General features: G+C 43.0%; 1 protein-coding gene across 4 annotated transcripts in view; it reads right to left on the bottom strand.

Annotated features, from left to right (window-relative positions):
- The window catches only part of DPF3 (double PHD fingers 3), a 240,695-nt gene that overhangs the window by 120,190 nt on the left and 107,987 nt on the right, over window positions 1-12,518 (bottom strand). For all 4 annotated transcript variants that reach the window (XR_005030464.2, XM_036913301.2, XM_036913300.2 and 1 more), the window contains exon 3: window positions 8,054-8,161. Coding sequence is in view for 3 of the 4 variants with exons in the window: in XM_036913301.2 (XP_036769196.1) it covers window positions 8,054-8,161 (108 nt within the window). In the remaining variant the exon portion in view is untranslated. The remainder of the gene's footprint in view (window positions 1-8,053; window positions 8,162-12,518) is intronic.

The raw sequence follows: 12,518 nt of genomic DNA, 5'->3' as shown, positions 1-12,518 counted from the left end.
TGAGCCCCTGGATGTAGCTATGCCTGAAGCTAGTATACTCTGGGATTTACTGTTACACAAACCAACTTCCCTTTTTTTGCTTAGGATGGCTTGATTTGAACATTGACATTTCTGACTGAAGGAATTCCAACTATCACTTGGTGCACTTTAATAATTAATATGTATTAGTAATAATAAAGCAAAGTTTTTAAGGAAAAAAGCCTTATTAAAGTTTCTAAAAATATGGAACAGAGAAATCAAGCCACCTGGATTCTCTGCAGTTTCCCACAGGAACTGCTATGTGACTTTGGGAAACCTATCTAACCTCTCTGGACCTCAATAAAATGAGGAATTGGAGTTCATGATGTCAGAGGTATATTGCAGAGTTAAATGTCTTTGGTTCTATGAAAGATAACCCAATTAGTCTGATATGAAGTTTTCTTAATAAAGACTTTTCATATAAATGAAGAATAAAGATTTTTAAAAATAAAGACTAACAATTTAAAATTAGTGTATTTACAATAAACTAGTATAGTGAATTTATAATAAAAACTTTTAAAATAAAAAATTACATAAGAGGTGTCCACAAACACATGTGAAATATTTGCTGCACCACTGTCTAAATTGGAAAAAATAGAAATAAAAATTGGGAACAGCCTGGCTAAATAAGTTGTGGTACATTTGTACAATGGAATATTGTGTAATTGTAATCAAGGAATGAGGAAACTCTATACTGATATGAGCAATGCCTGAGGCACATTTTTAAATGGGAAGGTAGCTGTGCTGTGTAAAAAGAGGTAGCGAAGATCATATAGATATAATTCCTGATGTGTGCACAGACTATCTCGATGAATCTCAAAAAACTGGTATCATTCATTGCCTCATTGGAGACTTGACCTTATTTTTCGCTATACAATGTATCCTTTTTATCTTTGGAATATCAAAACATGTGGCATATTACCTATTCAAATTTTCTTAAGATATTTAATTGAAAGAGTAAGAAAAGGCAAATACAGACATACCTCGTTTTATTGCATTTTGCTTTATTGCACTTCCCACATATCTCATTTTTTATAAATTGAAGGTTTGTGGCAACCCTGCAGCAAGCAAGTCTATCGGCACATTTCTTCCAATAGCATCACTCACTCATGTCTCTGTGTCACATTTTTGTAATTCTCACAATATTTCAAACTTTTTCATTATTATTACATTTCTTATGGTGATCCGTGATCAGTGATCTCTGATGTTACTATTATAATTGCTTTGGGGCACCACCAACTGCACCCATTATAAGATGGCAAACTTAATAAATGTTGTGTGTGTTATGACTGCTCCACTGACAGGCATTCCTCTCTCTCTCCTAGGGCCTCCCTGTTCCCTGAGACACAATATGGAAATCAGGCCACTTAATAAACCCACAATGGCCAAAAAGTGTTCAGATGAAAGGAAGACTCTCACATCTCTCCCTTTAAGTCAAAAGCTACAAACGAGATTAAGCTTTGAAAGGAAGGCATGTCAAAAAGCCAAGATAGGGGAGGAGCCAAGATGGCAGCATGAGTAGTTCAGCAGAAATCTCCTCCCAAAAACATACATATTTTTGAAAATACAACAAATGCACTATTCCTAAAAGAGAGATCAGTGGATACAGTACAACAGCCAGGCTACATCTACATCTGCGAGAACTCAGCATCACATGAAGGGGGTAAGAGGAAAGTATATAACAATCCAGGCATATTTAAAGAAGGAAGAGCAATACCAAATGAAGAGTCTAATGTCACAATTATCGAAATTGGAAAAAGAAGAACAAATGAGACCTAAGGTCAACAGACAGAGGGACATAATAAAGACCAGAGAAGAAATAAATAAAATTGAAAAGAATAAAACACTAGAAAAAAATCAATGAAACTAAGAACTGGTTCTTCGAGAAAATTAACAAAATAGATAAGCCTCTAGCCAGACTTTTTAAGAGAAAAACAGAGTCAACACACATCAACAGAATCAGAAACGAGAATGGAAAAATCCCGACAGACCCCACAGAAATACAAAGAATTATTAGAGAATACTATGAAACCTATATGCTAACAAGCTGGAAAACCTAGGAGAAATGGACAACTTCCTAGAAAAATACAACCTTCCAAGACTGACCCAGAAAGAAACAGGAAATCTAAACAGACCAATTACCAGCAACGAAATTGAAGAAGTAATCAAAAAACTACCCAAGAACAAAACCCCCAGGCCAGATGGATTTACCTCAGTATTTTATCAGACATACAAAGAAGACATAATACCCATTCTCCTTAAAGTTTTCCAAAAAATAGAAGAGGAGGGAATACTCCCAAACTCATTCTATGAAGCCAACATCACCCTAATACCAAAACCAGGCAAAGACCCCACCAAAAAAGAAAACTATAGACCAATATCCCTGATGAACATAGATGCAAAAATACTCAACAAAATAATAGCAAACCGAATTCAAAAATATATCAAAAGGATCATACACCATGACCAAGTGGGATTCATCCCAGGGATGCAAGGATGGTACAACATTCGAAAGTCCATCAATATCATCCACCACATCAACAAAAAGGACAAAAATCACATGATCATCTCATAGATGTTGAAAAAGCATTCGACAAAATTCAACATCCATTCATGATAAAAACTCTCAACAAAATGGGCATAGAGGGCAAGTATCTCAACATAATAAAGGCCACATATGACAAACCCACAGCCAACATCATATTTAACAGCAAGAAGCTGAAAGATTTTCCTTTAAGATTAGGAACAAGACAGGGATGCTCACTCCCCCACTGCTATTCAATATAGTACTGGAGATCCTAGCCATGGCAATCAGACAAAACAAAGAAATACAAGGAATCCAGATTGGTAAAGAGGAAGTCAAACTGTCACTATTTGCAGATGACATGATATTGTACATAAAAAACCCTAAAGACACCATTCCAAAACTACTAGAACTAATACCTGAATTCAGCAAAGTTGCAGGATACAAAATTAATACACAGAAATCTGTTGCTTTCCTATACACTAACAATGAACTAACAGAAAGAGAAATCAGGAAACCAATTCCATTCACAACTGCATCAAAAAGAATAAAATACCTAAGAATAAACCTAACCGAGGAAGTAAAGGACCTATACCCTGAAAACTACAAGACACTCTTAACAGAAATTAAAGAGGACACTAATAAATGGAAACTCATCCCATACTCTTGGCTAGGAAGAATTAATATTGTCAAAATGGCCATCCTGCCCAAAGCAATCTACAGATTCAATGCAATGCCTATCAAAATACCAACAACATTCTTCAACGAACTGGAACAAATAGTTTTAAAATTCATATGGAACTTCAAAAGACCCCGAATAGCCAAAGCAATCCTGAGAAAGAAGAATAAAGCAGGGGGCATCTCGCTCCCCAACTTCAAGCTCTACTACAAAGCCACAGTAATCAAGACATTTTGGTACTGGCACAAGAACAGAGCCACAGACCAGTGGAACAGTATAGAGAGTCCAGATATTAACCCAAACATATACGGTCAATTAACATATGATAAAGGAGCCATGGACATACAATGGGGAAATGACAGCCTCTTCAACAGCTGGTGTTGGCAAAACTGAACAGCTACATGTAAGAGAATGAAACTGGATCATTGTCTAACCCAATACACAAAAGTAAATTCAAAACAGGTCAAAGACCTGAATGTAAGTCATGAAACCATAAAACTCTTAGAAAAAAACATAGGCAAAAATCTCATAGACATAAACATGAGTGACTTCTTCATGAACATATCTCCATGGGCAAGGAAAACAAGAGCAAAAATGAATAAGTGGGACTATATCAAGCTGAAAAGCTTCTGTACAGCAAAGGACACCATCAATAGAAGAAAAAGATACCCTACAGTATGGGAGAATATATTCGTAAATGAGAGATCTGATAAAGGCTTGACATCCAAAATATATAAAGAGCTCACACACCTCAACAAACAAAAAACAAATAATCCAATTAAAAAATGGGCAGAGAAGATGAGCAGACAGTCCTCCAAAGAAGAAATTCAGATGGCCAAAAGACACATGAAAAGATGCTCCACACCACTAGTCATCAGAGAAATGCAAATGCAAATTAAAACCACAATGAGATATCACCTCACACCAGTAAGGATGGCTACCATCCAAAAGACAAACAACAACAAATGTTGGTGAGGTCGCGGAGAAAGGGGAACCCTCCTACACTGCTGGTGGGAATGCAAATTAGTTCAACCATTGTGGAAAGCAGTATGGAGGTTCCTCAAAAAGCTCAAAATAGAAATACCATTTGACCCAGGAATTCCACTTCTAGGAATTTACCCAAAGAATTCAGCAGCCCAGTTTGAAAAAGACATGCACCCCTATGTTTATCGCAGCACTATTTACAATAGCCAAGAAATGGAAGCAACCTAAGTGTCCATCAGTAGATGAATGGATAAAGAAGATGTGGTACATATACACAATGGAATATTATTCAGCCATAAGAAGAAAATAAATCCTACCATTTGCTACAACATGGATAGAGCTAGAGCGTATTATGCTCAGTGAAATAAGCCAAGCAGTGAAAGACAAATACCAAATGATTTCACTCGTATGTGGAGTATAAGAACAAAGCAAAACTGAAGGAACAAAACAGCAGCAGAATCACAGAACCCAAGAATGGACCAACAGTTACCAAAGGGAAAGGGACTGGGGAGGATGGGAGGGAAGGGAGGGATAAGGGCGGGGAAGAAGAAAGGGGGCCTTACGATTAGCATGTATAATGTGGGGGATAGGAATGGGGAGGGCTGTGCAACACAGAGAAGACAAGTAGTGATTCTACAACATCTTACTATGCTGATGGACGGGGGGACCCTAGTAAACATATTGTTCTTCATGTAACTGTAGATTAATGATAACAAAATAAAAATAAGTAAGAAAGTAAGTAAGTAAATAATATTACTGCTCGCTGACAATACACCTTGTCACCAAGAGCTCTGATGGGGATGTACAATGAGATTAATGTTGTTTTTATGCCTGCTAACACGTGGCTCATGGGTCAAGAAGCAATTTCAGCTTTCAAGCATTATTATTTAAGAAACGCTTTTTGTAAGGCTATAGCAGCCATAGGTAGTGATTCATCTGCTGGATCTGGCAAAGCAAATTGAAAACCTTCTGGAAAGGAGTCACCATTCCAGATGTCATTAAGAACATTTGTGTTTCATGGGAAGAGGTCAAAATGTCAACATTAACAGGAGTTTGGAAGAAGTCAATTCCAACCCTCACAGCGTTCAAATCTTCAGTGGAGGAAGTAACTGCAGATGTGGTGGAAATAGCAAGAGAACTAGAATTAGAAGGGGAGCCTGAAGTCGTGACTACATTGCTACAATCTCTTGATAAAACTTTACAGATGAGAAGTTGCTTCTTATGGATAAGCAAAGAAAGTGGTTTCTTGAGATGGAATCTACTCCTGGTGAAGATGCTGTGCAGATTGTTGAAATGACAACAAAGGATTTAGAATATTACATAACCTTAGGTGATAAAGCAGTAGCAGGGTTTGAGAGAACTAACTCCAACTTTGAAAGTTCTACTGTGGGTAAAATGCTATCAAATGCCCTCGCATGCTACAGAGAAATCACCCATGAAAGAAAGAGTCCATCAATGACACAAACTTCATTATTGTCTTATTTTAAGAAACTGCCGCCGCTACCCTCAACCTTCAGCAACCACCACCCTTATCAGTCAGCAGGCATCAACACGGAGGCAAAACCCTCCACCAGCAAAAAGATAATGACTTGCTGAAGGATCAGATAATGGTCAGCATTTTTTGCAATAACATCTTTTTTAATTAAGACAGGTACATTGTTTTTTCAGACAGAATGCTATTCCACATTTAAAAGATGACAGTATAGGCTAAACATAACATTTATATGCACTGGGAAACTGAGAAATTCACTTGACTTGCTTTATTGCAGTATCGCCTTTAGTGCAGTGGTCTGGAACCGAACCCACAGCATCTCTGAGGTCTGCCTGTACTAGACATGTGACTTGTCTGATCAGCACAATGAACCTCCAAGTGTCGCTGTGCCCATTTACAGATGGGGAAATAAACCCAGAGGGCTCATGAACTCCAACAGGTAGACACATCCAGCCAGAGACAGACACTGGAATAACGCCTTTCCTCAGAGTCCACACAGCCAACCTGACATACGCTCACACTTTCACTATAGCACCCATGGAAAAACTCTGAATGGGCTAGAATTAAATCGGTCCAGGTAAGGATCAGACCGGGGATTACCTCATCACTCATCCATGCCACTTGTAAGAGACCAGGACTAGTAGATCTAGAACAAGGAAGGAGGGAGCCCCCACCTCCAAAATAAAGTATTCATATTGACAGTTGTTCATGTTTAATAAAGAATGTAGATGAAACAGAGTTGTGCCATGCCAACTTGTGGTTCAGCCACCTGGGAATCTTCAAATCAAGTGTTTCTCAATTTCACTGTGCATTCTGTGGAGGCAGTCCTGAGAATTTGATAAAATGCATATTCTGATTCAGCAGATTTGGAGTGAGGCCCAAGATTCTGCATCTCTACCAAGCTCCCAGGTGATGTCTATGCTGCTGGTCAAGATCACACACTATGTGTGTGGTTCTAGAACCACACTAACCAATATGGGCACCACTAACCACATGTGGCAACAGAGCACTTGAAATGTGGCTAGTCCACAGTGATATGTGCTAAACTTGTAAAATGCACACTGGAATTTTAAAAAACACAAAAAAAAAAGGAACATAAATATCTCATTTATAATTTTTATATTGATTATATGCTGAAGTTATGTTATTGATGTGAGATTAAATAGAATCCATTACTACAATTAATTTTACGTCTTTTTCCTATTTGCAATTTAGGAATATAAAGTGACACATGGCTTGCATTCTATTTCTATTGAATTATACTGCTCTGGGAGACTAGGCTCTCTTACAACCTGCATCTCAGGGACGTTGGAAAAACCTCAGCCATTACCCTGGAGTGTTTGTGAGGGTCTGCAAAGTGTGCAAGGCCATTTGCAAACTTGGATGGAGCACACTGAAAAATCTAGCCCTATTCAACCCTAACAAATAAAACTTCTACACAAGGGAAATCTGTTCCTTAAAGAGAACAATCAAAGCAGGCATTACCATAGAACTGTGAGAGAAAGCATCCCAAACAGCTGTAAGTAGAGATTTTGCAGAGAAAAAGCAGCCTAAGGAGTCAGCATGGAAAGGCAGGAGTGAGGTAACGTTGCCAGGCAGCCAGCCTCAGCCGGGTCTGTACATCTGGAGGCAATGAGAGGGACATGCCAGCTCTGCCTTTGCTCCACTTAACAGCACTGCTCCCACCACCCTGAATCATGTCCAGCCCTGGCACCCCTAAAACCAGATATTTCTAAGAAGCTGAGGATGCAGGGCAATCACCTGGCCTTGCTGCAGCCCAGTCACGGGTCTGAAGATGGCTATCTGGTTGGAAGTGTACTAACAGGTCAGGAGTCAAGAACACTAACCAATCCTCCTGCACAGCCACAAAGCAATCCGCATCACTTAAAGGCTAAATCTGAATTCAAACTCTTCCATTTCAATGCCCAAAATGGGTCCTATTTTAGGAACTGGACCTCTTCATGTAAGATGCCCCAGAAGTTCAAGTCTGGAAGGAAGGGGAGAGGGTACACAGTGCACTCTCCTTAGAAACACACAACCCAGAACAGGAAGGTATCACATGACCCAGAACTTCTGCAGCTCCTTCAGCTCTGTTGGGAAACTGATTCACCCTGGGCCTCTTCCCACCCTAAGCTCCTGCTTTACTCCCGTGGGGTGGCAAGAGGGAGACAAAACAGGGAGAGACACAAGACACCATGGAGAGATGCTTGTGCTTAAACATGAGGGCAGGCACAGAGGCTCACCCTCCTGGAAAACTCAGCCCTATGGACAAAGAAGCAAAGCAACCTCACCCGGGCCGGGCCAGCCCGCCCCACCTCTCCCAGCATGGGCTCAGCCAAGCTCCAGGGGCACTGACCAGGTTTGATTTCCAGCAGCCGCAGCTTTGGCTCCTCAGGTGGGTGCAATCGTCTCTTCTTGCGCCAGCAGCGGGCAGGGTATGTGTACAGCTGGCCCGGGGCAAGGCCTGTGGACAGAGACAGTGTAAAGGTTAAAGGACCAGGCTGGAAGCGGCCTTGGAAAGCACCGTTTAACCCTCATTCACACTATGAGAGAACTGGGTCAAGGTCACACAGCTGGTTGATGATGGAGCTGAGGCAGAATCTAGGTCACCTGACCCCAGGACCCTTGCTGTGTCTGCTCCACCATGCTGTCCCAGTAAGCCCATGCCATCAGCACTACCCAGACCAGTTCTGCTCTCCAGATCTTGGGAGATCACAGGGACCTTTCCAGACTCAACCTCACTACAGTGTTCCCAAGGCAGTGGATCTCCAGTTACTGCCCACTGACTGCCCCTCTGTCCAGGTCCAGGTTAAGCAGGTTCCCTTGAGGTGGAGCAGAATTCAGTCTGCCTACCTATGGACAGCCTGGATTAGGAAGCCTTTCAAGGAAACAGGATCAGAGAACCAAATCTCCTACCTATTGGCTTCTTGCAACCACTTTAGCTTCTGGCAGCTCACTGAAGTTTATGGAAGTCCTGTGCAACCTCCATCAGAATATAAGCCTGTTCTGGTGGTCATTCTCCATGGCCTGCAGAGCTAGCATACCTAATACAGCCCTGCCCACCTGCCTGGGCCTTGCAGAAATAAATGGGCAGGAGTCCAAAGGCTGGGCCGATACACCAAACCCACTGACTCCCAACCAGAATCTCCATTTAGATTTGGCCCTTGGTACCTATGTTCCCCACCAGCATCACCTGTCATGCCCAACACCCTGGTGAGCCTTTGCTCATCAGCTAACACTCCTGTGGTTCCTGTGGCACACAGTGTGGCAGCCCGAGACCTTGGAGGAACATGGACACCCCACACCAGACCCTGGTCTATTCCCAGAGAAAAGGGCCCAGGGTGAGGGCTAAGGGGAGGGGGAGTAGGGCTTAAGACTGGTTAGGTGATTTGCAGATGAAAAAGACTGCTTGATACATCCCAGAATAAGCCAGAAAGCCAACCAACCCACCCAAATCCCGCCCCCGAAAGCTGCACCTTTAGAAGAATCAGACTAAACATCTACTGAATGAGTGAATGAATGAACAAATGATTATGTTCCAACTTCGCTTTAATCAAAGTAACAACTCAGTCTTCTGTAGTTAAATGGCATGTGACAGCTGTCAGAGGCAGACATCCTCTCCTGAGGTCACTTCCTAGACCTAGAACCACAGGGTTCAGAACATCAGGACCCTATTCCCATCTGCTGTCTGCCATTTGGGGGGGTGCCTCTAAAAATTAAGAAGAAAGCTGACTTCATATTTTGCCTTTTGCAGAGAAACCTACAAAAATTTCATTGCTATATATCCATTCATCCATTTTTCATTTTTACTAGTCATCTCGACCCATTAATTGATTTGAGTCCAAAGCAGAGGCAACTATTCTAACACTAAAGGAACAAAAAATTTTTGAATTCTCTTTATGTGCTAAGTTTCATTTTTTAATCACACAACTGCTTCCAAGGCTGCTACATTGTGAACAAGTTGGAGGACCCTATCCCTCCCTTTGATTCTTAGAAATCATTAAGGGTGATGGAGCCTAGAGGCCCCAGAGAAATCTCTGCTGTTATGAGCAAAGGACTTATTATGTCCAAGATTCAAACTAATACTTGATTTTGTTGGTAACTTCATGGACTTCCGCACAGTAGGAGGATCCTGCAGCTGAGCTCCCTCAGCTCTGAGGACCAGACTTGTGGCTGATTTGTAGAAGACCAAATGAATCAGACAAAATAAGATTGCTCCTCCTCCCATGGGAAGTCCAGTTTTGACCTCTCTTTGAGAGAAGAGAGATTTCTGGTGTGGTGCACTCCAGGACCATGTCATCTCTGACCCCAAAATTCCTAAATGGATGTACTGATTCTGAGTCCTTTCCCAAAGTTTGGGCTGGTGTTCCCGAGAATCCCAGAGACGGCCAGGGACAAGGGCTCACCCACTACTCCACATCCCACAACCTGGTCCCACCAATTCCCATTCATCTTGGGTTAGTAATTCTTCATCCAGGCTGACACCAAACATCACCTGGAGAACTTCTTAATAACACCAACACCCAAAACTCATGCCAAACCTACCTAATCTGAAGGAAGGTGGGTGGGAAAATTGGACAACCATTTTTTAAGACCTTTATAAATTGTTTCAATGTCTGAGAACCTCTGGATGTCTAAGCATCATCTGGTTAGATGTTCTACTTCATCTGCCTGAATGTTCTCTCTGATGGGCCAAGACTGGTTTAAAGCCTTACCTGTAGGATCCCAAGTCCCCTGTGTTTCCCCAAAGATGTTGCCATTAACTGCCTGCTTACTAGTCTCCCCTACTGGTTTTATAAGATCCAGGATAGCAGGAACCACATCCACCTCTAGTATCTCCAAGGCTTAGCACAGTGCCCAGCAGGCAAAAACAAAAATAAGTATCAAGCCTTCAACCAGAATTGAATCAGACTCAGAAATGCAGTGAATGACCACTGGCCCTACTGCTCCTGGCTCCACATCCAAACCATCCAAACCTATCTCTATCCCCCAGGTGGGCTCAGAAGTGATCCCAGAGCCCACCCACCCCACCCCAAGATGGCAGTCTCCATGCCTTAGGCTCCATCTTGCCCTGCAGGCTGCTTCACGGTATTCCCAACCCGACCAAAAGCCGGTAGGTGAGAAGGACAGGTCTACCCCAGCACTCTCAAAAGGTTTAAGTGACAAGACTTCCAAACCGTCAACATTTGTCTGGGTCCTACGCCCTCCCTGTGACTCTGGTCACTGCACTTGCTGGTCAGCAGCTCTGAGGCAGCCTCAGGCCACGCAGCCTATAGCTGCAGGTCCACTGTCTCTCCTGGGAGAATCAACTTTAGTAAGTAGTTTGAGTGTCCAGAAGAGGGGACTGTTGTTATTTCATTCTCTAACTTTCTCTGATGGACTGAAGAAGCCCCACAGCACAGAGGAGGAGCACATGAGTCCTCACAGCACCATGCCCCATCACCTCGGAAGTATCACCACACCTTTCTGAGCCTGTCTCCTTTCCCGTAAGAGTGTCAATAACATCTACTTAAAGGGACTGTTGGAGGGATTAGCTTATATTCAACAAGAAGCTCTTTAAAACCATGAAGCCTTGTATAAATGTTAGTTATTAATTATCATGAGTTAGCTGCTTAGATGAGTCTGGACTCGATGGCCACGTGGCATGACAAGGCACCCCCAACCCCACATGCCCCTGCTGTTCTTTGCTGCTTTCACCATGAGGATGGACACAGGCCTCCCTTTGATGCCTGCTTTGACTCTACCTCATCTCAAAAAGCAAGCAGCCCCAAGAACTCTGCCAGGGGTGCCCCCCTCTTCCCAGCGTGCCTCTAAAAGGCTGATGCATTCGGCCCTGGAGCTCCACTTATAGAGGGACGAGCAGAGCCCCGTGAGAGTTATGTTGTTTATCTCATTAGAGCAGGAGGCACATAACTCAAAGCCCATGTGTGTGGTAGAGGGAGGACAGAGTCATCGCTGCAGCCAAGGAAATTAACCTGAAGGTGCCAGCCTGGGGCAGGGGGAATATGGAGGAGGGGAGAAAGGAGGGGGGAGGCGAGAGGGGTGCCTAGTCCCTCCCTGGTAACGAAGACCACAGCTACTGCTCTGCTCACATACGCCACTAAGCAAACTGCCTTTCTGTTACTCTGAGCTGGGACTCTAGTTACAGTACTCACACTCATGTGCAAGCACAGGCGTGATGGACACACACACACACACACACAGGACTTTGCACACTTGCTGGAGGGAGACCTGGCTCCTCAGAAAAATCCAGCAGACAGGCTTGATGCCTGTACGGTCAGCAGGCTCCAGACAACTCACTCATTACTAGCACTGACCAAGTACAGCACAAGGATCCTGACCGCCTCTTACAGACTTGGCGTGAGCTTTTGAGAATTCAGATGAGATGGCATAGAAAGGAGGATGGTATGGGATATAAACAGGGTTTGAAAAGAAGACAAGAACTGGAGTGATCTCTTCTTCCCCCAACCAGAGCTGAGTGGTGACAGTTCAAGCCCACCCCGAGAGGGACACTCCCTGCAGCATTTCAGACAGATGGACCCGCAGCTGCCATTGAACCCTCCCTACAAAGGAAATCTCATTACTTCACAGGACAGACTTCCTGCTGTTGGCCAACTCTTACTATGACAAACAGTTTCACCTCATCCTTATTTTGACTCAAAATCTACCTTCCTCTAGCTCATGCCAATGTGCCCACCCTCTGTCCCAAGACAGGACAGTAGTCATCTGAATCCCATCGACTCACTTGGATTTGAAGGCCAGCCAACTGAGAGGCTGAGGAAACTAGAGGGGAATGGGAGTTGGAGGAAAAAGGCAGTGAC

This window comes from Manis pentadactyla, chromosome 11 (assembly GCF_030020395.1).
Source record: "Manis pentadactyla isolate mManPen7 chromosome 11, mManPen7.hap1, whole genome shotgun sequence".
Classification (NCBI taxonomy): Eukaryota; Metazoa; Chordata; class Mammalia; order Pholidota; family Manidae; genus Manis; species Manis pentadactyla.
This window is presented reverse-complemented; position numbering and strand designations above follow the sequence as displayed.